General features: G+C 37.7%; 2 protein-coding genes across 8 annotated transcripts in view; both read right to left on the minus strand.

The window, feature by feature from the left end:
* LOC129569175 (probable serine/threonine-protein kinase ndrD) overlaps positions 1 to 17,682 on the minus strand; it is a 102,251-nt gene extending 84,569 nt beyond the window's left edge. For all 6 annotated transcript variants that reach the window (XM_055447772.1, XM_055447771.1, XM_055447769.1 and 3 more), the window contains exon 1: positions 17,561 to 17,682. The gene's annotated coding sequence lies outside the window, so the exon portion shown is untranslated. The remainder of the gene's footprint in view (positions 1 to 17,560) is intronic.
* LOC129569179 (BTB/POZ domain-containing protein 3-like) overlaps positions 11,747 to 25,482 on the minus strand; it is a 62,465-nt gene continuing 48,729 nt past the window's right edge. The window contains exons 2-4 of one of the 2 annotated variants that reach the window (XM_055447783.1): positions 22,678 to 23,928; positions 22,488 to 22,535; positions 11,747 to 19,095 (exon numbers count right to left, since the gene is read on the minus strand). In XM_055447783.1, the coding sequence (XP_055303758.1) occupies positions 19,027 to 19,095; positions 22,488 to 22,535; positions 22,678 to 23,928 (1,368 nt within the window). In that variant the 3' untranslated portion in view covers positions 11,747 to 19,026. Of the gene's footprint in view, positions 22,536 to 22,677; positions 23,929 to 25,482 lie in introns of both variants that reach the window. The other variant, XM_055447782.1, reaches the window with a different exon arrangement.

Consider the following 25,482-nt stretch of genomic DNA (forward strand, 5'->3'; position numbering starts at 1 on the left):
TGTTTTGCTGGGAGGTTTTTTTTCCTGCCTTTTTTTCTATAGAAAAATTTTTTTTAAGGAAGGAATGGGAAAAAAAAGGAGACGTCGTTGGCAGTAACCACACAACGTAATCGCATCTCTTTTTTTTTCGGGCATCATGCACACAAGAGTCATTCGATTCTCACTACGCAGATGAGAGAGGCAAAAACAAAAATCACCTCAACGATGCGTATTCAGTTGTGCATTTTTTCAGAGAAGTAACAACGAGATAAGAACAACAACATATGATACAAAGAAACGTATCCATTTTTAGTGCAGTTTTCTATGCAACATTGTTCACGTCACATGCATTTTTCTCTATTTGTTTTGCACCTATTTTCGAGCATCGTTTTGTTTTACACCTCGTCCGATTGCGTGTGTGTATTGCCTTCGCAAACATGCCGAAAAGTATTTTGATTTCACATCCATTCACTTGAGTTCAGCATTTGTTTGTTGTGAACATGAAACCGAAAATCCGAAACTCTGGCAGCAACAGCACTAAAAATAAAAGATCTCATTACCTAATGCCCATATTCGAATCAATGTATAGATACGGCCGTTCAATGGTCGTTGCCATTGAAGAGAGGTCAGCAAATAGTTTTCAGAGACCACATAAAAAAATGTTCGAGCCGTTTCACGCATGTGCTTAATGTTTTGTCATACAGACATTCATGTAAGGCGAAGTTCAAGGGTTAACCATGAACAAATCGACAATGAACCAACTCATCGAATCGAAGAAATGTCATTTGTTGTTTTACATATTTAAACGTATCTGATCGCTGTCATTCGATTTTTGTCATTAATTTTCAATTTTCATCTTTCATTGTGCCTACCTTCCTAGCCAGCGTTCGCTGGCCTGGCACCGATGAGTGCATTGTGCAGAACAATGACAAGCTAAAGAAGAAGAAAAAACACGTCATTCAGAAAAAAAGGAGAATCAGTCAACAGGTATTTTGAGTCGTGGTATTTTCACATTTTTATCGATGCTGGTGTCGATGATGATTCCTCGCTTTTCATTTTTTGCCTTGTAAGCTGGCTCTTTGTCTTGTTTAGTTTTTTTTTCTTCTACTGTGAAGTGGAATCCGTTTAACATCACAACAGCAAACAAGATAAAATTCAATAAAAAGAAAACATATCTCTTGAATGGAGAAGATGCATTTAAAAATCGATAACTGAAGTATGCATGCATGTTTTTTTTTTTGTAGCGTCAGCTCTCTTGAGCACATCTCAAGTTGTACGAATGAAAGAAAACAAATGTTCGGGATAAGATAAATAACCGAAATGAATATGAATTATACTAAATCATTAAAATCTCACACACAAAAATTAAACCCAGAATACGATCAAAATTATGGAAATTGAATTTTTATGACTGAAATTTCAGTTTTTATGAACAGTGTCGGCATTTTCACTTTTTTCTCGTCTGCAGGAGTGCTGTGCAGCAGTGATAATTGTAATCCACGCACCTTTACAGCTGCATTCAATGTCAAGGTTCACAGTACGAACTCCGACTGATTTCATAACAGATCTGGCAATAAAACCAACTGGTTTTGGGTGTATCTGTGTGTATACGTGTGACGCTCAATCATACTGTGACTCAAATACTTGTCCATGCCATAATGTTCCCGGCACGGTTTGAATCATGTCTTTTTCATTTATTTTTCGTTGTTTGTGTGTATCTTGTTTGAGTCGACACACCGAATGAATCGACAATTTGTCATTTCACACTTAATTTTATTTGCATATGCCCGGTCACACATGAAAATGATGTATGAATACCTCGCCTGGATTCTGAATACCTTCGCACTCACTTAGACAGACAGTCAGCTCAAGTGAACAGTATACAAAATGAATGATTTATGCTTGTGACTTTTTGAGTGTGCTTGTTTACAGCAAATGAGGAAATGAGACAACGACACTTGAGAAAATATTTAGATTCATCGTTTAATTGGTCTCTTCGTCGAGTGGAGAGAGAAAAAAAGGGAAGAAGCGAAATAAGTAACGAAAAAAAAAACAATGTCGAAAATCATCGAATGAACATGCATCACGTTCAAGAATGCGATAAACAGTTAATCTGATGTTAGAGAGTTAACAAAGGTACATCGTATTCACACGTCGTCAACTTGATAAAGGGAAAATCTAATGACATTCGGATTAATTAAAGAAGAGGTAGTCGATTAATGAGCGCCGTCAGCATCCATTAGCGTATTACGTGTGACAAACGAAGCGGAAATATGCAAATCTCATTGAATGTGTGAGAGAAGATCGAATCACATAGCAGCCGCAGCAGTCAATTGCCTTAATGAAACAATCGGACGCGACTACCTCGCTAGCTCACGCATATTGAATTTCCAGAGTACAAGTAATTTTGCAGCGCAAAATCATCTCGATTTCAATCTCATTGCTTCTTCTATGGAAATTGTATTTCAGATTCTAACTTAGCGTGTGAATGTGTTGCAAAAATAGAAACGAACGATAAAAATTTGGGAATTATAAGGAAAAGACGATGCAAATAAAGATAACTGCCATTCGCATCACTGACACTTGTGATAAATGACTTGTTGACCGCTGATTCAACATTAAATTGTCACTTCGACTTAATAACTTGAGTAAAGCTATAGGGTTTCAAACACATTAATGAGCTTACATGAATAAGAGTTGGATTTTTTGCTGAAAAAAAATATAAAGTATACATAATCCGACATTGTCATTTCGCCTAATTGGGTGCAATTTTATGGTGTAAACTGTCAACATTCCAATCTGCAATTCTACTCGGAATGGATTCTACCAAAATGAATTCGGCATTTTGACAATGAATAACATCATCATTGGTGAATGTTCTGTAACAATGTTGCCCGGCCGTGTACTGGCTACAGTAAAATGTTATACAGTGGATGAAAACCACTGGCACAACCACAGAATCGACCGGATTATTTTCGACACAACATATGTATCGGCAATACAATGTGTTTGCATGTTCATTGTTCATATGTTCCGCAGGCCTCACCTTCATTCACATTTTGCGAAACCGATTTGACCGTCCATTGTCCAACTGACCATAATTTATGAACCGCAAATTTCATGGAAGGGCGGCCAGTTTGAACCCGGTCAAAAATCAAACAATATTCATTTCAAAACATTTGGTATTTTACAAGTCAATTTTATTCGACAATGTCATGGAAATTAACCGCATGGATTATTCATAAAGTGAATGTTTTTTTCTTTATGATTTTGTATTGCAAACTTTTGCACAAACGCAAATAGTCCAGCCTAGCTGCAGCTAGCATGCTGAAAACTCAAAAGTTGTGGTTCAATTAGAGATTCCGATTGTTTTCGGTGAAAATTCAAATAAGCAGATTTTCTCTCGAGTGCACTTTCGAATAAGAACTTTGAACATCTGCCACCGGATCAAATCCATATTCATATTTAACTCAACACAAAGTTCAAATTGCCGCCCGTTAAAAGAAAAAGATTAAGGAAAATGGAAAAAGAATGAAAAGGATTTTGAGAAAGTGCTTGAAAATGTTTCTTTACAAGTTGTTTTTGTTGTTGATTGCAAGCATTTCTCAGGCATATCGCACCCCATAAACCAAACTACTCGGCACATTTAATTAGTATTCTCGTCTCTGTGCTCTCTTTGAAAACAAAAACGACATTTGTTTTGATGGATTTTGTCGAAGGCAAAATGTGTCTGGCACAAAGTCTGTCGAACGAATGTTCAAAACCGATTCAAATTTGGTGATGAGTGTTTGTAAGTTTCCATTTGTCATTTCAGTCATTTCGAACTGAAATTAGACCAACAATTACATAAATCAACAGCATTCGGGTTTTTGTATGATGCACACAATGCGGCACCGTTCAATACTCACACAAAAAAAAACACCCTCTAAATTATGTTGTTGCCGCCACTGCTGCCACCGTTGCCGCTGCTCTTGCCATTCAATGTATCGACAAATATCATCCCACTTCAGCTGTTCGTTTTTGTTCAATTGGAAATAGTTCAATAGAGAGAAAGAAAGACAAGCATAGAGTGCAATGTGCAATGTGCATACTTTGAATGGTATGAATTGTTTCCGATTCCGAGTCGCATACTCGGTCGCTCTCACTGTACATTGCAACAGTGCGGTGTTGTTCGTACGTAGGAGCCAGATGTAAAATAATTTATGATTGCAAATAGAATAAATTATGAAAACAGACATTTTAAACTCTCTCTCTCTCGACTCGGCTCAAATCAAATAAGCGGCACCAAATTTACCCAACGACTGTTGAAAACTCTACACAATCAATAAAAATAAATATTCGCTCGCCCGTCCGGTCGTTTGCTCCATTCAAGAGATGCATACTTTGTATGAACTATATTGTTTATAGTCATATTTTGCAATTGCGCTTACACATGCTGCATGTCCGGTGACCATAAAATTGCGTGCTCGTAGCGGTAATTATGCAGCGAAAGGGAAAAAAACAAGCGTAAAATCATACTATTTTTGTCCAGTTGGACAAACTGCACAGCACCAGTTTGATTGAATTCCGCGGTTCCACTTTGATTCCATGCATGTTATATATTCGAAAAATGTGTGCTGTTTTAAGTTTAAGTTGCCCGTGGTCAATCGGTTAACAAGGTTTCAGCGTCGTTTATTACCAACGAATATCCGCCACATATGCCAAATGCCATTCCATTTCCTTTCCTTTCGACTTCGGTTCAAATGTTAACATTCTCTCGCTTCGTATCACATATACAAGCACACAATGAGCATGGAAATTAAGTGACATGGCTTGATCTATCAAAACACACAGGATGATGAAGAAATGCACCATTTACAAGGACTTGTCGTAAAATTTTGAAATTTAATATATGATTTCAAGGATGTGAGGCAAACAACCAAAAAAAACGCTATGAAGTTTTTATGCGTTGGCTACGTGACAATGTGACTTTTTGTCATCAGATGACGAACCATACCTTGCCCAAGGGTATACCAAATTCTCTGGAGAATCGTTAAAAAGAAGAGAAAAAAATGATTTCGCCATAAGCAATACATTCCGTTCAACAACATGTGTAAGATTGTCAGTGAAAAAGGCTTTGGGCGCATCGGAAGGATATCAAATGAGTGCATTCATTAAGCAGCTAAATTGATTTATTGTTATGCACACAATTTTTCATACATGTAAAGAAAATCATTGGTTTTTTTCGTTTAAAAAGTTAGAACAAGAAAAACAGTTCCACATCATTGAGATTTCCTCTTGACTTCAATTTGTCAAACATGTCATTTGATTCTCTTTCAGTGCATTCAAAATCAGTTCAATGTGATAAAATCAGAGTAGTGGTACTGGTGCTAATGAAATTCATGAGAAATGCACAAGAAAATTCCATTCTCTGTGCCACAGATATCATTTCGACAGCACGAATTTCTTGTTCGATTCATCAGCCCACGATATTGTTGAGATTCAGTTTTGTTTTACTGATTGCATCTTTTCGTATACAACGTATCGTTTAGATTATGGTCAATAAATAATGCTAACGATGGTGGGCGATGGAAACGAGAACACACACATCGATATATACTAGACAACTCTCTGCCACAATTTATGGACTTTCAAATGGAGCGAACACCGCAATTGCTCCGTTTCTTCTCTCTTCCTTCGAAGTCTAATGTGTTACGAATTCTCCGCGTGTGTGTTAAATGTTAACAGGATTGGTTTTGGTGCGGCTGCTCAAGGACATGAATAGATGTTTTTCCACTCATTTTTAATGAATTTCAATCGTTTGCATAAATTATCCGGCAGCGTCTTGAAAATTGTATCGAGAATGGTGTGTGTGTAGTGCGAAATGATGAAAAATGATGCGCAAATCCGTGTTTGCAATTGCAAATGTAAAAGACAAAAGCAGCAAGCATCATTCCATCCGGTCGGCTGAATGGCATAGAATCGAACAAGGCAAAGTAAGTGGTTTTGACGCGACACGCAAATGCAAAGTGAAAGCAATTAGTCGCAATAGTAAAGTTGACATTGCTTTGCTTTCCCTCTGACTGACAACATCACAGCAACATGCTCTTTCATATGGAGCGCGCCCGCGATCATGTGGTTTGAGATACCTTAAATATGCTCTGCCGAAGGAGCGAATGAAAGAGAAAGAGAGAAAAAACCGAGAGAAAAATCGAAATGCCGTCGCTGGCTCTAATCTATTGCATATTTCATTTGCATGCCGTGCGACATTACAATGAATTAGTTGATAAATGGATGCACCACTCGTGTATGCAGATCCTCTCGGCTGGAATTTGGCCGTGACTTGGAATCGGTGGCAAGAGCATGCATGTAACAATTTGTAACAATGTCTCGGTCACATGAATCCAAATGGAATTTTTGGTATGACATTCGTCCCGATGAATTTGTACACATCGATTCAGAATTGTTTAATGGATATTTCTTTCATAGGTGCAACAAAGTGTAATCATTCACCTTTGAGTAGGTAATTCGATACCAAAACTCAGCGATTTGAAGCTAGCTTCCCGCGTCGATAACAATGCAATGCACATTTGGAATTTAATTACCTCGTGATATATAATGTTCTAATGAACATAGATTTTGGCCTAAATTGATTTTAATTGATGTGAAGCAGCCGCATACACATGCCATTCCAATTATTGTTATCGTTCGCTGCGATCAAACGTAAACATAGCAAACGTACACATTCTGTTCATGCATAAGTATATGCAATTGAACGTAATGAATAGTTTGACTCTTATCACCGTTTGGCATCGCATTTAATGAAAGCCATTTCCTTCGCCGTGTTGCGGTTCGCTCACACACAGCGCACTGTGGTTTAGTTGGCAACGCACAGCGACGGCGACTATTGCACCACTTTTCCCATTATTGAATTATTTTCAAATGAATATTATAATAATCAATTTTCGTTACAAGTATCTGTTTATACTTTAAATGATGTTTTTCTTTGCCTGGGCTTACAAAACCGAAGTAAATTTTCTAATTAAAATAGTGACAAAAGACAAACAATTAACTCATTGATTATTGCGTGGTAGAAACCAGTACCAGAGAAAATCAATTGCTTAAGCTCATGCAAAATGGCAAGAGAAACTCTTGCAAATATTTTCCGCACTTGTATGTGGTAAATAATAATTATGACAATGAAGCGTGATGAAACGATGGCCGCAAATAGCTAATATTTCTTGGGCGGAATTCCTAAGTCATCTCTTTTTCACTTCGTGAAACCGCTTTTGTTTACACCGCAAAAAAAGAAATGTTGCACCGATGCATTGGCTAATCGAACGATGACGTTGGTTTCGATTCGGGTTCATTTGTATAGCATTTCTGCCTCTGTGGCTTTACTTCATTCTTGCTTGTTGGTCGTGCACTTCAATCAAAATTGTTCGTGCGCTTCAAGTTGATGTCATCCATAATTTTAATTGTGACTGATTACATCACATACCCAGTGACCATTTGCTTATATTACGACCGATTCATTTTTTTCGTCTCGTTTTCAAACAGTATCAATAAAACGAAACAAAATGCCGCAACAATTAACAATTGAGAAACAAAGACGTGATCGAAAAAAAAGCAGCGTAATAATTGAAAAAGATGAATTGGTTTTGAATTGACTGTTTGTGGGAATATCATTGAATCAGACCGTGTTCGAAGAGATAGAAGATCATCTTTCAGCTGCTAACAAGAAAAATAAACAGAACAACGTCATATTTTGAGATAAAAACCCAAGAGTTGCGTCTGAATTTTCAACTCAAACTTCAAAAACAAATGCACATTCCTGTACCGGGTTATCGTCGTGTCTATCTTGTCGCACACAAACATTTTGAATGACAAACATTATTCATAATCAATTATCAATTTGGCTGCCGCTGACTGTTTTCGTGCATGTAAGTTAAAAGGAGTTTTTTTGTTGTTGTTGTTATTATTCGATCGGCCGGTCGTTGTTCGTCGAAAAACAAAACGTGTCATCGTCAAATTAAAATCAATTGATTTCGATTATGATGTAAGCACAGTGAATCCGGCAAGTGTGCGTTCTCAACAAATGTCACATCGAATTGTATCATTTTTCGAGAGCGAGAGAAAAGTGCATTTTGCTTCTATTGAATAAAGCGAACAATTAAATGTGTGACTTTGTTTCCATATCTATTTTTGATTGACGTTCATTTATTTGAATTGTTGAAACTGTGGCCCAACGTTCTATTGTGCTCAAATGAGGCGCCCGAGTTGTGTGTAACGAGTTTGTATATGAAAACAATCGATTTTGGAGAATTAGTTTGATGCGTGGAACGCAAGCAGTGATGAATGTAACATAAAACAGAGATATTGTGGATTAGGAAAGTAAAACGTATTTAGCTACCCATCGCTTGAGTGTTTAAAGTTTGTATTTAGCAATAAACACTCCAGGAATTAATTACTTCCTTCATTCGATTGGGTTGCACATGTTTTGTACAGCCAGAACGCAGAGCATGAGAGCGAAGGTGCTTCAACTGAGCAAGCAAGAGAGAGTCAATCGAGCGTTTAATGTGCTACAGACGCGCGAGCTCTTTCCGTTTCGAAACGCAGCATGCTCTGCATTTGCAATTTAATTGTAGCCAGTTCAAAAGTGCAACGAATTGGATGCGGGCCTTTCTTTGGTGAGCATAGCACTTTGAACAAATAAACATTCAGCGAGCAATACAGTGTTTCGAATGGAAAATCTTTGATTTGTTTTGATTTCGGTGCTACTGAGTCTATTTTTGATCGAGAGTGTGAGAGAATAGGCTTCGGTTTTCAGTGTTTAAAATGCTTTTGAGATCGAATACAATTGCTGGTAACAATGGACGTTCCGAAGTCGACAGTTCGATTCGAATGCGGCAAGCGTAACAAGCTCAATTGGACTTATGTAATTGTATTTCGAATAGCAAAACATGAAGCATTCCAATCGATTTTCAGATGAAATGGCTTATGCACCCGTCGTGTGTGTGTTCCATCTATTGGATGGAGCGCGTGTTACACATACACCACAGAACTCATCGAAATCGATTAATTCACAAGCGATTATGTCGTTTAATTGGTTATTTTTAATGGTGCGGAAATGAACGATTACCTTGAATACCAAATACAATTGAACCATGACATTGCTAGAATCAAATATTTAATAGCTTCATTCATTTCTTTTCATTGTGTGGATCGATTCGAAATGATGAAAACCAAATAATTTTTCCATCGAAATTTCATGCAGTGGTCGCATTGTATTCTCAAGTCGATAGAATGCAGTTTGAGTTATGAATGAAACTTCATTTATTTTGAACGAAAAATCGACGACCGAAAATGAAGAATTAAAAAGTGATTAGTGGCTGCAGCTAGTAAAGCGAGAGCAATAATCTCTGAAAATGAAACGTTTCGCAAGGGCATTTTCTACTTATGCTTTTAATTACATGCCACTTAATATGAAAGAGATATTTGTTTGTTTGAGAATAAAACCGAACTTAATATGTCAGCAACAATCGAGCTATTGTTTTTTTTTTTTCATTTCACTTCTTTTATTCAACCGTTAATTGAGTGCATTTTTGTGCGGTGCTCGTTTGCTTGCGTCACATAATTCGCATCATATCGACTGTGAATGTGCAATATGGTGCTCTAGATTATACGGGGGGGGGGCTACAAAACGGAAAGTGCCGCAATTTATTTCTTGCACCGAAAAACCTCACTGCCGCTGTCGCCGTCGCCGTCATCGCTTCATATAACGGAACCGCTCTTCGAAAATTACATGGATTACGAACACAAAATGGAATGTTTGCACATTTATTATGTGGAGCATCGCTGACAGAATGTAAAAAATGTGCAATTTATTATATTGTTAGTGCGATGTAATAGCTACAATTTCACCAAAGACGACGACGACGGAAAATGAGTGTGCGGGAAAATGGTGAATTTTAACGCCATAAGGCAGGTTTCGATTTACCATCAAAATCATTAAATTTTCCACAATTTGAATTGCAAATCTCTCTGCCGCTCGCTCTTAATTCTCTCACACCGTCACAACCGCAACGGGCTTCACGGGATTTGTCCATAGTTAACCGATTCTAATATTTTGGAAAAAAAATATCGTTACATGAGAAACCGTTAAAAAAAGCGCGTTGTTCGCAAACATCGAAAAGCATTTTATGATGTCAAACATGGTACGAAAAAAAAACGAAAGAAGAGAGTTTCCTTGTAGCATATAATGTTAATACGTAGAAGGAATCACACAAACGATCGAGGCAATGATGTTTGCCAGCGAGTAAATGATGAAATTGATAGTTCGTACGCGAGATTTGAAAGGGCTCATCAATAACTGAGAAAATAAAAACAACAACATGCATCATTTCTTTTTTATCGCATTATAAATGGTTGTTCGATGTGGATTCCCATTTCATGCGATCGATTTTATTCCTTTTTCGCTGCTCTCCGTTCATTCTCTCGACAGCTCGACAATCGAGCGACCGTAGCGGTGTTAAACGCAACGGCACACCATATTCAAATCATCTGAAATGGTTCATGACAGAAAAATTACGGTTTTATTTGCATTTCCTATGAAATTGGCTTGGTCTGGTGTGTGTGTGTGTGTGTGTTTTGCGTGTTGTTTTTCACTCGGCGAATGGGAAAATGATGCAAACTTTTCGCCACACACAAACACACGCATCTATGCATCTCGCGCATAAATGCAGTGCAAGCCTGGACAAAACGTCATCAAATGATCGAACCAATGTTTTCGCGATGTAAATTTTTATGGTTTCAGTTAAAATTCGCATGGTACAACACATTGAGTGGTAACGAGAAACCGTCGAACAAACACAAACATCGATTATATATTTGTTTTTGTTTTGCATGCATAATAATAATAATATTGCATTTCCATACGAAAAATTACGTCGAAATTAAGCGGGCAGGCAACGAACAAGAATAACATATCCTAAATGAATATGGGAAAATAAATGCACCAATTTCTAGTGAACCGAGCGAGAAAATGGCAACATCTTGAAACTGGCGCATATTCTATTACACGAGAGAAGACTGAGAAACAAACATGATCTAAACTTTTCAAAAACTAATTCGAACCGTCGTTTGAAGCCCAACTTCACCGTTTAGACACATTTTTAATTTAAATAAATGGTAAAACTTGCAGTATTCACGTGAATCTGGTTTCTGGTGCCTCAGAATGATGATCGCTAACATAAATTTGAGACGATGCACATTTGGCGGTTAGTGGTAATGGGAGATTTGCGTTAGTTTGTATGCTCTCCCCCTCGAATGAATAGCAACCGTAATGTTTTCACCGAATGTTCAAATTTTCTTTTTCGAGTAAATGAGAAGAGAGAAGTCCATCTCCAGCGGTGATTTTGAATACATGTAATGTTTAGATTGCGTTTGTTGTGAATGCCGTAATTGAGACCGAGAAAATATTCTATTTTCATTTTCTCGTTAACGGAATTTCGGGGCAAACTAAACTTTTGTTGTTGATCATGCCCGAAACGCGTACAAAAATAACACAAATGTTGATTCTATGTGTGCGCATCAGACGAATAGATCACCACAGAACTAAGCATATCGACAAGTGCAACTCAAAATCTGTCGACACAATGAAAAATGTGCACGATTTTAAAATGCCCGAGCTTATTTTCTATTCTGTTTGGATTCTTTTTTCTCTCGCTCTCTCTCTCTCATTCGACTGGCTTCAGCCAATTGGCGTCTGCGTGTGTTCTTCTTGTTATTTTGATATTGGATTTTGTTTATAAATTACGGTTAATTTATGCAGTTTAAAACATCGGTTCTTCAACTGCGCGCTCGCTGTCTGACCAAAAGCAAAAGGCGAAGACAAACACACATACATGGGCACAGACACACAACGGGCATCAGAAATATCGATTTTAAGCATATCGGAGCGTTTAACTTGGATGCGTTTAAACATCGTAACCATTATTAGCATGATTTTTATTTAATGCGATGTTTCTGGTTTGTTGTTCCCTTCAGCATTCGACATGTCCACTTCGAAGACAACATAATTCATGTGGTGTGTGTGTGTGTGTGTGTGTATGTGTGTTGGTTATGCCACGCCGAACAATTTTATTTAATCGTTCGACAGATTCCCAATTCGAGAACGGGAAAAACGCAAACAATCAATATCGAACCATAATTTCATTATTATGCGATTAAAGCATTCACAAATGTATTTGTCCATCTCTTTCAAGCGAGATGCATCGCGAGTCATGTGATCATAAATATGCTATCTCATGTGGCTCTCTCTGTATATATTGCTGTCGATTGAATGAAAAAGGAATAAACAAAATAACAGTCCGAACCGAGGAGCGGTTCAAGATGGACATTCCTCGTTTCCAAAAGAAGAACGAAGAATGGTTTGACATGTAAATTGGTAATCACACAACTCACAGCCACTCGCTCGGTTATCATTAAGACATTGCATGCAAATGACTTTATAAAAATATTTATTACATATTTTAATAAGTGACCATTGGCCAATTATGTATAATAAATGTCAGCCGAAAGACTCAACCGCGAATGATGACCAATGAATACGACTCGAATAATTGCAATTGCTGTCTGTCCTCTTTTCTTTTCATAATATCTCAATGCATGAAATCATCGCTGTACGAATGGTCGCAGTTTTATGTCGACAAATGACCAGCATTCAGACGATATAAGAGGAGCTCGGAAATCGCTAATGGGGAAATGATAATTGAATACTTGAATTTTTATTTGCCAATTTAATTTCCTTATTAGAAGACCTTGGCTTTCGATAACATTTCTCCAATGATTTTATGTTCGCCCGCTCATTATTATCTTTCTTGGAAAGCCTTCTTTTATTGCAGGCAGCGCGAATTTGTGCTATCGCATATTTTAGCATGGAAATATCGTTTTGCACCTTTGGCATATATTCAATTTTCGACGAAAAACCATGGAAAGTAGGTAGAAAACGATTGTTATCGTTTTATTGCCAAAATTGAAAACAAAGGTGCAGCGTCAATGTGGAGGAGTGCACGTCATCATTTTACCGATCATTTGTTCTGAACGATGAAAAATGGTGCCAATGGAGTGCGTGCGAAGGAAATATTTCTTTTCTTTACTTGTTCATTTTCTACTAGCTTTCGTGCTTTCATATCACATATGTGCTCCAATGACACTGATCCCATCTAACTAAGCCGTAGGCGTTGTTTGTCATCTAAACCTTTCGAAATCATTTAAAACACCTTTTTCTTTTTTTTTTACACCATTTACAGTATTTGTTGTGAAAATTCAAAACAAACACTTCTCCAAATAGATTGATAGAGAGGCCTTCTTTTGATGGAAATCTCACCAAATATTGAAGTTTGTCATTATCATTGATGATGTATAAATCAAAATTGAAGTCACTATCAACGCCAATGGCGTTAATGATATAGTAAATGTGGCGTCAGCCGGTTTTGATTACGAAATCCGGGTATAATTAGTTTGATGACGAAGCCGCCCGATCGGAATTCAAATACAAAATATCGCGAGCAAACACATAAAATGCCTATAATAACTTGATAAATTCGCACTGTTGTCGAGTCGAGCATTTTTCGTCTTTTCCATTTGTTTCTGAATGAAATAGCGAATATTCATTTTGCAAATGTAGGCACATTTCATCAGAATATGGACGAACAATTGAGTGCAAGACGGAAATGTTTAGAAGTAGTGATTCAACAATTCTTGTTTCCAAGTGAAAAATACTCTGACCTTGTCCGATCATTTAATATGTTTTAGCATACTTACTCCATTTTCGGCTTTCCAAAATGCCATTATTCTTTTGATTTCGCTAATTAATTCTGGTTTCGTTTGAAGTAAACTCAAATTTACACCGATTTACTATACAATTCGCTCATTTTTGCAATTGTTTTTCGTATATGTGGTTTTTAATACTCAGATTGTGACTATTGTTAAAAAGTACTTAAAATTAATTGTGCAGATTGCCTTTTTGCCAAACGAATAAGTTATGGTCGATTTGGAATTCTTAAATTGCGAGCAAAACATAATAACCTTTATTATAATGTGTAAAATAGTAATCAAGTCAATCCATCCGATTTTTCATGCTTTGAATTGGCTGAACCGAACTCGAAAAAAAATCGGCAAGTAAAAATGTACACTACAAAATATCATGTGCCCATCGCGCGAGATGTACGCGATCGCATTGTATTTTAGATCAAATGTGATGTGTTCTATAATGTATTCAGGTAGCAAATGAAAACGCGTAATAATTCACACACATGCGAGATCAATAGTGCTAATTAGTATGATAGCATTGACTGAGAGCCGAGAAACGTCGGTCTCGCTTGAAAATGGTGCATATCGAATTCTTCAAAAAAAAAAATAATATCGGTTTGAGTGACGGGTTAAACATCAATGCATATTCTGTATTAATTCCGTTCAGTGTGTTCTCCATTCGAATTCAACTGCCTTCATTCCCTTTTCATCGGATCATAATAATTCAGTCATGAACTGCGCTCGGTTCGTGTGCCACATGCGTATTGTTCATTCTTACAGCATGTTCGTGTGAATTTATGTGTGAAAAATGTTTATACTGCACCGCACGCGGTTGATTACTAAAAACGTTCAACATTTTTCTTGAGTAAATGGAGTTTATTGTAAATGTTTTTTCGTTTCAACAAAAATGTCGATCAAAATGTACGACCATTTGATGGGCATAAAATAACCAGAAGAAAACGGCTTTCAGTCCATTATGTTATGGCGGCATAAACAGCAGTCGACAAATGAATTCGATGGTTAGCACTTGCTTGCACAACTCTCGATTTGGGTAGCCACATGCGATTTTTTTTGACATGGAGTAGGCGATGCTTGATGAAAAGGTATTTGAATTTATAACACCATGATGCATGCGGTCACTCGTTCACAATGTGAAGCATGGGCACTGCGCATTTGAAAACCGGCAGTGCGATCAGGTCTTGAATAGCTTTGAATTCGATTTTATTAGCTAACATTCTGGTTAAACAGCCATCTGAACTCGGACGATTGTGTATTCAGTGAACGAGCAGTGTTCACCTTTTCCTCGCGCATTTCAATCCAAACAAGAGATAGAGAGACTAGGTGAGTTTTGTGATAGCGCGTGGGCCCGTGTAATTATTATTGCTCAAGAAAATCTAACACAAATTTTGTGTGCACTGCATTTTATGCGGAACATTCGAACGATGTCTCAGAAGAATGAACCAAAAGGTGCGGCCACGATTCGAAAATAATGCCTAATTCCGTCATTTTCAACGTTTGTTTTTGTTCCCGTGGCTTTTTTTTTTATCAACGTGTCTCACTTTTGTGAGTATGTGTTTGTGTGTGATTTCGATTGAATCAAAACGATAAGCTGGAGAGTACATGCCTTTCAATGTGTATCAACAATCTGAATAATGTATGCCGACGAAGTGCAGCGGCTCATCGTTTCAGTGTGATGCATCTATCCAATAAATTCTGTAACATAATTCATTCATTGAATAATTTAATAAGCATGTATCGTATATTATTCTTTCATTTTTGTACAACGAGCGAGCGAGCGAGAATGAGAGAGTTGCAATGAATTATCATCGTTGTTACACATGTGGCCCGTGTGTACTGTACGGTGTATACGTTGCACAACTCAAAAGCGACAATGTACTTCATAATTCAAACATATGCGGTAAAGTGTTTCGCAGCGATTTTAATGTATGAATTTATGAAATCATGATGATGGGCGTATAATCACCTCCTCTCCTCTTTCCGAGATAAAAAAAGTAGAAAAACAACACAATCTGTATAAGTAAATCCGCTCGGCTTTAACAAAAAAAAAAAGCCACACTGCAAAGGAATGCCGAGGATCGAACCACAATGAAATTCGTACACATGCCAGACACAAATGCTACAGAAGATGAAAGATGAAGCAACAGCTTCATTCGGATTGAGAGTCAACGATACACTCTGTTCCTCTGTTCAACCGATAACAGATCTAGTTTCCCTCAAAATCGTATTTTATGACCATGGAGAAGTGGTGTTTTCATGTGTTAATTTTTATCAACCGAAGCCATTAAATGCACATTCGAAATTTCACTCTTTTCAACGTAAGTGAAAGGAAACTGCGGTCTTTGGGCATTTGCAAATGAGTCACCACAGATAACTTCTTCGCATTTTTCGCCATCACGTAAATAACCATCTTCGTAAACAAACGCTACTTCCATTCGATTTGCTACAGTACTCACCATAAACAATAATCACAAGCGCAGTAAGAAGAAAAAAAGTGCTAAAATCGCAATCTTAAACCAAACACGAAATAAGAATCAGAAAAACAGCGTTCTTATCAGCAGCCCGGCATTTTCAAATCAATTGCAAATATTTATTTAAATTTATTTCGGTCGGTTGAGGTATTCATGCTGTTGTTTTTTCGCCGTTTCATCTCAATAAAAAACACACACAAAACCGAAAACACTTGTGTGAGTCGATTTGTTGCGGCCGATTTATGTTGTTGTTAAATTCGCGCGCGCGCAATACACAATTGAGTACACGACAAACCGTTAAAACCCAATCGCAAGCGTTGCAAATTTTCTATAAATAATTTTTTTTTTTTAGAAAAACGCTCACTCGGAGACTAAAAAAGCGACCATGTTGACAAAATTGAGAGCACATTAAACACCCAGATTAGTCGCCGTTCAAATATTTAACGAATTTTTTTAATTTCGCTGTCGTTTCATGTTTTTTTTTCCTGTTCGTTCATTCGTTCTTTCGTCTCACTGATTTCGATTTCGTTTTTGGGTCGAAATGCGATAGTGTTAACCATTCAATTAGATTTCCTAATCAAATATTTTTGAGTCCGCTCACGTACGGTGGCGGCTTAAGTAGAAGGCAATGACGAGAAAAAAAAAATCAAAACCGCATTTTTAACAAAACTCTTGATTGATTGATTTTTAACTAATCACTTGCGATAGGTTAGACGAAACAACACACTGCATTTCATACCAAAATTTATAAATACAATCACCGGAATGAGAAAAAAAAACTAATAAATTTATCACTTCGATACAATTATTATACGGTGTGCGAGGCTTTAGTCACGAGTGTTGCATAATTTTTCGACGATAAACGACGTCTTTCAATCGAACGACCTTATTATTAGTTTCATTTCAAGATCAACACAATGGAAATATACGTCGAAACTAATTGTTTTCGAATCGTTCACACAATGGTTATTCATGTGAGAGAGAGAAGAAAAAAAACCGAATTCTTCGTACTGAATTGATAGAGTATTTACTGATTCTGGACAGAGTGAAAAACTTGACTGTTCTATCTAGCTGTTTTTCAGTATTTTTCAACTGAATTGTCAAAAAAAAACGCAAAAAACAGTACAGTATTCAGGTCTTCACGCTGATAACAAATAACGTAAACTAAAGTAAACAAGTATCTAAAGCCGTGTCACATACATCGGTACTCGACCGATGATGTATTGTATTCGCACGGCTTATCACAAAACATGTAAACGGCCACATACAAAAATAAAAACGTAAAAATGGGTGCGCACCCGCAAACATCACACTGACAAACGGAAAAAATATCACTTCGGTGTAGAAGAGACAGAGAGAATATACGAAAAGAAGAAAAAAAAACAAATCGGCACACACGGCGCGAAATGCGCGTTAAATAATTCTCTAATAAAAGTAACCACAACGTTCGACTTCGATGTCAGCCATCGACTGAATACGAATTTAGCGGCGGCTGCTGCGCAAACAAGCAGTAAACAACAAAACACAGGCCGCACAACAACGCTGTAAACGCCAAGCACACACACACGACAAAAGCGAAAAAAAATGTAAACAAAAGCAACTCCAAAACTGGAATGGAAGTTGCCGAGTGAATGTGATGGTATGAGTAAGCGCGTAGTAAACTGATCATTCAAGCGAATTAAATTCCACAATGAAAACCAATTCAATGCTCGTCTTTATCGATGGATGTATGTGTGACACATTGTGTGTGTGTGTGTGAGCCACAGAGCACGTTTCTACAATAACGACCAAGTTCTGTGTTAGATAGAGTCGTTTGAATGACATCGGTACGCGTTCGTATAGAGCGAAGCAGTAACAGCAAGATCATCATACATACTGTAAGCCATTCATTTCGTTTTACCTTCAAAGCCATGCAGTGGTTGTGCGAATAAAGTGCCGTGTGTATATGTATGTGACAACATGACTTCGATTCTATTTTTCATTACTAAATGAACAATAACGAGCGCAAGCCAACGACGCTCGCGTCTACTTACGTGTTTTTTTTAATATGCAGGCACATGTGACTTTCGTGCTGATAATGTGTTCAAGTCTCTTTGCTGAAAATTTGAATCGAAACATATGAAAGCAACGAATTATTCGCTATACGCGTCCCAAAGGGCGCCGAATATCAACTAAAAACTGTTTACCCAATAGACATCGCCATTGAACTGAATAGACGAAAAATTTTTAGTGACTTGTAACTTGCCATACGCGGCACATACACACGCTAAATATATCGCTCTCTCTCTCTCTGGTGCCCTATTCAATTTTGCAAAACTACAACCGACTTTTCCTGTGCTTGATGCTTTTTACATATTTGATGAGTTTTTGTATTGCACATAATACGCTGTGTTTTGTTTGCTAACGATACGATAGTAACAAAAGAGCGCGCGCGAGAGCGAGCAATCAAGCGAGCGAGTGAACGAGCTCTTTGAATGTTGGTTTTCGTGGCATTTATGCCATATTCATATTTACCGTTATCGTGGCTGCATTTCAAAATTTCAGAACAACTCGTAATCTTTTGTTATCAATATTTACTACCTCTCCGACATGATATGGTTTGTCTCATTTTTTTCCGAAACACAAACACGCAATTGATGCCAGATTTTTCATCATTCATTTTTTGGCATATTGATTTAAGTGTAATTTTTAAACAATTATTTGAATTATTACCTACCACTATAATTCAGTTTTATCTTTCGATTCGTTTGTTTCGGGATTCAATTCACCACAGCACCTCATTTGAGGTAATCAAGCAGAAGCCTTCGCTTTTTATGGTTTTAATTTTTCTTACCTAAAAAGAGTGAATGAAACAAAATCGGTCTTTAGTTTTATTGAATGGGTATAAAAATTGGCGCTTAAGTTTTATCTGAATGGAAAAAGTGGGTTGCCATAAAATCAAAAGAAGAATAAAACGATACAAAACGTCAATAAAGTATTCTTTTCTTTCGGCATTGGTCGGAATTGGAATTGGGGCAGAGGATAAGGCGCAGCCATCATCAATAAATGCCCGATATCATCGAGTGCCACGGCAGTAGCAGCAACGGCAGCTGCAAGACATGGAATCGCTTTTAGAACCATAAAAATTAACTAGCAAATGGCGCACCGAATTTTTTTTTCATTCTGTTCATCCTTTACGCTCAATCCTCGAATTAATTGATAAGGATTCGTGACTATTTAATTTCACTCCATTTGAGCAGATAATCTGTCGTTGGTTTTAATTGATTTTTGGAATGTGCTTGGATTTACTCGAATCGGGAATATGCCTCACTCGAAATAGCAATTTCTATCTATTTCGATTAGTTTTCTGCACTCGAAGTAGAAAAGCGCTAAAAGCTAAACGGTGACGATAAATAAATAACCCGATTCCCCTATGCGATGCGACGTATTCATTTTAGATTCGAACGTACGATAAAGTCAATATTTCCGTGCATTAATTCCTGTAGCCGCAGAGGCAGCGAAAGAGAATGCGGTGGCGGTGGTGGCGATGACGGCAGTGGTTTTGGTGGCGGTGGAGGAGAAGAGGAAAGAAAAAAGCCAAAATGGAAATGAATCGAGCTACAAAGGCAAGCTTTTGATAGGCGAGCATAATGATTTGCACGATTGGCTCACATTTATCAAAACGAGATATATACATAATGAGGCCACGCAATTTCAGCAGTAAAAATAAACCATTGAAAATGTCATGGAGCATAGCAAATGAAACTTGTGCTCGCACACAGCATACACATACACACCGACAATAGACATTAGTCTAAACAGCAAGAAGCGTTACACTTCGTCATATGCATTCTTCGCCTACTCGCTCTCGGCCCCGGCTAAGATTAACAACTTCAACTTTAGCTGTAAATTTTGAAACAGCATCCAAAAAACACACCGAGTCTGCGTTTTCTATTTAAATCAAATCGGCAAGAAGAAAAAGTGAAATGCATTGACAGAGAGTGAGCAAAACCAGCAAACCAGCTGTAATTTCCATCGCTGATTAAGTCTGAAGACTTCAACATGCCTCAATCGATTCGAATGTTCCGGAAACACGTACCAAAAAAATAAATCGTTTGCATTCAACGCTCGTACGAGTTCGTTTCGCTCCTTCTATCACTCGTTTGCCGAGACAAATGATAATCAAATACACACACACACATGCACAGCCAAACAGCCACTTAAAATGACGATGCGATATGGGTGCGCGATTGAATGTCTAATTTATGAGAGTGCAATATTGTTTGAGCAATTTGCAAAATGCGCTGACGATTCATTCTCCGATCACATCACTGCGAGTCGTGAGCGCAAAGGAACGAACGAATGCGCTTGCTATGCATTTCCACCTACTTCGATTCCCATCTCGAGAGAGATAATTTTCGTTGTTATTTATCTCTTTCACACTTAACATTTATTGAGAAAATTTGCTAGCTGTTAGTGGTGTTCGTTAGGCGAACAAAAATCGTCTATCTATTCTAATAAAGCACTATGGATTTGAAATTGAAACATTTCGGCAAGCGAGAGAAAGAGACATTGATATGATTCGTAGTGCGAAAGCGTGTCAACAAAGCGATTTTAATCGCGCATGCATATGGAGTAATTTGTTTATACGCTGCATTCGAATGATTTATATTTCTATTAAAATGTAAATCGTTTGTTTGGCCATTTACTTGTCGACTCGCACGACTATTCCCCTCTGGCTTTTGACGATGTTAAAATATTCGAACTTCGTTGGTTCGCGCGCAAAAATATTCTAATGCATTTATTTTTTTTTTTCGCTCGTTCCGTTCGTTTTCATTTCCCATTGTAGCACGTTGCCGATCTGTTTGCAAATGAAGCAATTTCACCCGGTGAATTGTTTGTGCGCCGTCTTCGTCGTCGTCATCGTTGTCGCCGCGCATTCCAAGTGCAGCAATACACCGTTCGAGGATATTTATGGGTTTTTCTTCTATGCTCAAGACGCAGTCGGTTTTTATATGCATAATTGATGCTTGTTTGTCCAAACGGATTGAGAACATTTATCTTTTTACATGCAAGTGTGAAACTGTGAATATCGGTTCTTGTCTCGCAACAAACGGATTTTCTCTCTTTATCCGCATTTCTTTTTTTGCAACATTTCTCGGCTGCTTGTTGTCATTGCATTTGGTATTTTTTCATCTCTATCTCCATGTGTGTGTGTGTGTGTCGAGCGCATACTCTCCTCCGAGACGCACTTCAGGCATCAAATACATTCGCACATTTGTGCTCCAAGTCAATTTTTCATACGATTTGCTTTTAATCGCATTGAGATTAGATTTTCACAAAGATGAAGTATCAAGTGCTTTGTGCATGGAACCGGGAAAATCATATGCACAACTTATTTTCTCATGCACATAATACAAGATTTCTTGATGATAACGTATATATCAAGTTTATGCCTTGCGGATCCGATGTGATTATTCAAAGTGTTAATCATAATTTTGTTTCCAATACATACTGTCTAATGAAGAATGGAATTAATCACTCGACCGAGACACCCAGGCTTATATTACACTCGCTCTATCTCTTGCTTGCATACTCAATCTTGCGATAGTATAAGTCGGTGCGAAAACTGAAGCAATTAAAATGTGATTTTCAAATGACAACAATTATTTTCTCGTGTGCAGCTTGTATTTTTCTTTCTGTTATTATTAATTTATGTGGTGTGCGTGTGCATGTGTTAACATAAACAATGTCTCGGCTGAAATAATTTTGATTGATTTGCGAGAGAAATGCAAATCAAGCAACAACAAACAAACGATGAAAAGAAAAACAATGTACTTAATGATGGCAATGTTTTGCATATCATTCGCATTTGCATGAATAATGATCGATCATCGGAAATGAGATGTGTGTGTGTGATGGCAATGATTTGCGACAGGAAAAATGAATATAAAAATGTTTTCCTTTCCACCAATTGACTCTATCATTATCGAATTAAGAGGAATTATAATCGTATAGAAAAACACCGTTGTGGATAAGTCTACTCAATTGAATCCATTCACAACAGCGCCATCTGTTGAATGAGCCAAAGCTTAAAGCGTTGAGTCTAAGTAGCAAAGACACAACTCTCGACGGAAAATTGAGTTAAATTCTTGAGTGAAACTATTTGTGCATTGGAAAATGTAAACAAAGAAGTCTGAAAAAAAATAGTTTTCCAAATGGTTCAGACGAGAAAATCAATATTACCTGCGGCAATGTGCAGCTTTGATGACAAACCAGTCCACAAGTGAGGCACTAAAAATAAATAAATATTTTTATTAATCAGTACATGAATGCTAAGTATTTACTTTAATCGTTATTAGGCTTTAACAAAAGGATTAATAAAATGAACAAAAATCTATCTGAAATTGATGTGTTTTTCATTTTTGATACCAACCTTAACAGCATCCGGAACGAGTAAAAATTCATGGCAAACTTGACATAGCTTATTGTGTACGTGTGCTACTCGATCGAAGTGATGGTCGATGGATTCCTTGAGCGATTGATACAGAATTTGTGCGGATTTATCGAATTGGTCCCGTTTCGTTGGGATTTTAAAGGCAATGGGCAGTGGTTTTTCAAGTTTTCGTGCATAAATCATACTTTGTGCACCGATATTGCGCGGCTGCAACGTTATGAAGCGGCTGTCATGCAGATTTCGGTGCGGTTCAATGGGAATCGAAGCGGCACGCCGTGGATTTGGACTATCGTCAATAAATGGAATACTGTCGGATGAGCTACACGATATGGGTAATGGTGCATTATTCACAACAACCACATTACCATTGCCATCAATTTTCTCGTAACGCGTTTCGACAGCAAAATCACTGTCCACATCGGCTGATTTCTCGACCTTAATCAATGGCAATGAATCGTATTCGCCAATGGATTTACTGTCATTGCCACCATCGTCGATGTATTGCTGGTCGTGGGTGATATCCTTGTGCGAATGATGTAGCACAATGGTTGTTCGATTGTGGTTATTAGCATCGCTACCATTTTCAATTGTATCGAACGCAAATGTTACGTTCACGGGTGATTTCGATTTGGCCCGAGGCACTGTTGGCTCTGGAAATGATTGCGAACGATTCTTCAAATTCGATTGAAGCGTTTCGTTCGGTTTGTTGTTGTTGTTGCTGCTGCTGCTGCTGCCGTTGTTCGTCTTCTGCTCATCTTTTATTTTGTTATTATTTTTCTCCTTCTTTGCTTCTTTCTTGTTGAGTTTTTTCAGTTGTTTTTGTTGTTGTTTCAATCGTTTTTTCTCGAGTCGTTTGGTTCGTTTGATGTCCTTTTTCATCGATTTACTGGTTATGGCGGACGCCAATTTGCCAGTTGCTATCGTCGTTGCCGCCTCTGTCGTCGTTGTTGTAACCAGCGGTTTGTTATCGTCCACGGAATCCAATTGGGCTCTCGCTAAATCGATTGCTGATTGAGCGCTTTGCAGCGGCTTTTCGACATTGTGATTGTCGTCGTCATCATCGTCATCAATGTTCGCGGATGATACATTTTCAATGCCGATATTGTTGTGCAACGCTTGTGATACACCCACCGCATCATTTTCTGGTTGTATGAGCTTTTCATGCAAATTTTTTGAAGTTATGAGTGGCTTTTGCAACGGAATCAACTGTAGTTTTTGAATGTCCTCAGTCTAAAATGAGATAAAAGAAAAACAAATTGATACGGTTAAAACGAATGTCCATAAATATGTTCCATGCTATCTTATTCATATCCTAAACAATCTTCTATAAACTTCATTCCATTTTGTCATTGGATGCTGTTTTTGTCGCCGTACATTCATATCATTTTTTTTTGCGGGAATTTTTCATTTCATAAATGGGGATTCATACGCAAATTACACGGGAGAAACGCAATCGCAATTTGTGAATGCTCAACATACACACAGAGCTCACGATGAAAAGAAATCCATTGCGAAGATTTTCCACGCTTCTTCAAGACGCTTGTGAATGCATGGCACTTTTTTTATTCTGATTTTCCAGGCATTAGCCAAAGACTCGACGAACAAACAAAGCAGCGACGACAACGACGGTGTCATCTCACTGACGGCGAAAAATATGGAAAAAATTTCATTCACAATGAAAGCCAACGATGGAAAAGAAAAATGCCATTACAACTTTTTTTCTGCATAACATCGTGTTTGAGACGGGCGCCTTTTTTCTCAGCTATTCTCGTCAACAATACTGATTTTACAATTGAACCGTGTGAATCAACAGAAAAATGTTGACGCTTTCATTGACTTGATGTGGTGCGGTATGGTGTGTGTGTGTGTGTGTGTGTGTGTGTGGTGGTCGGTAAATTTGCATTTCTTTTCGTGGCGATGAAAATGTCACGTTCTTCAATGAATTATTTTTGCCACGGGATTTTTTCACAAGTACGCATAGCAGACAAGTGTTTTTCCGACTTCATGTACCGCAATTGTTTTGCCGGAGTACACACACATACACACCATGCAGGTATTGTTTGAAGTGAGCGCACGAGCGAAAAACTTTTTTCATCATAAATGCGACTAAGTTGTTCCATTCGTGCACAGCTAAGTTGTTTATCTTCAATGCAGTTCAACCTTGTAATGTGTGCGACAGCAAATGTGGCGGAATGGGCGCCGTGCAAAGAGTGCGTTCCATACGCATTTTCATCAAATTAATCAAACACAAGCATCATGCTGTGTATGCACGTATATGTGTATTCTTTTCTGCGCTTGTTTGACTGAGCCACTTGAAACGACAGACTCCACATTTCTCGATTAATGGGTAAAATTAGGGCATACGAAGCACAATTGTTTTTATTGCACAAACTTGCAAACACACAAATTCAGATGCGGACAGAGCAATGCTTTTAACTTAAGAAAACTGATATGAGCAGTGTAATGCAAATGAGTGATAAGGATAATTAAAAATTAACTAATGTTTGGATCTAGCTGTAACTAGAATCGTCTTCATGGTTCAGTTTCAGGATCATCATTTCAACGTGGCTATACAATGTGTTAGGCTGTACGATTCATCTTTTTAATTTGCATTTCTAATTTTGTTTCCGTGTTCTTATTCACCGGACACAGTGGGTCATCATCAGCATAAACTTGTGATTTCTTTTAAACCGAATGAAATGTAAAAGTTCGGTGCTGTGCACACCAACGAATTTATGGTTCGTGCGATGTCTTTAGTTGACAATGTTTTTGTGATGGTTTTTC

Source organism: Sitodiplosis mosellana, unplaced genomic scaffold, assembly GCF_009176505.1.
Source record: "Sitodiplosis mosellana isolate CC-2019 unplaced genomic scaffold, AAFC_SMos_1.0 Smas_scaffold_30, whole genome shotgun sequence".
NCBI classification, from domain to species: domain Eukaryota; kingdom Metazoa; phylum Arthropoda; class Insecta; order Diptera; family Cecidomyiidae; genus Sitodiplosis; species Sitodiplosis mosellana.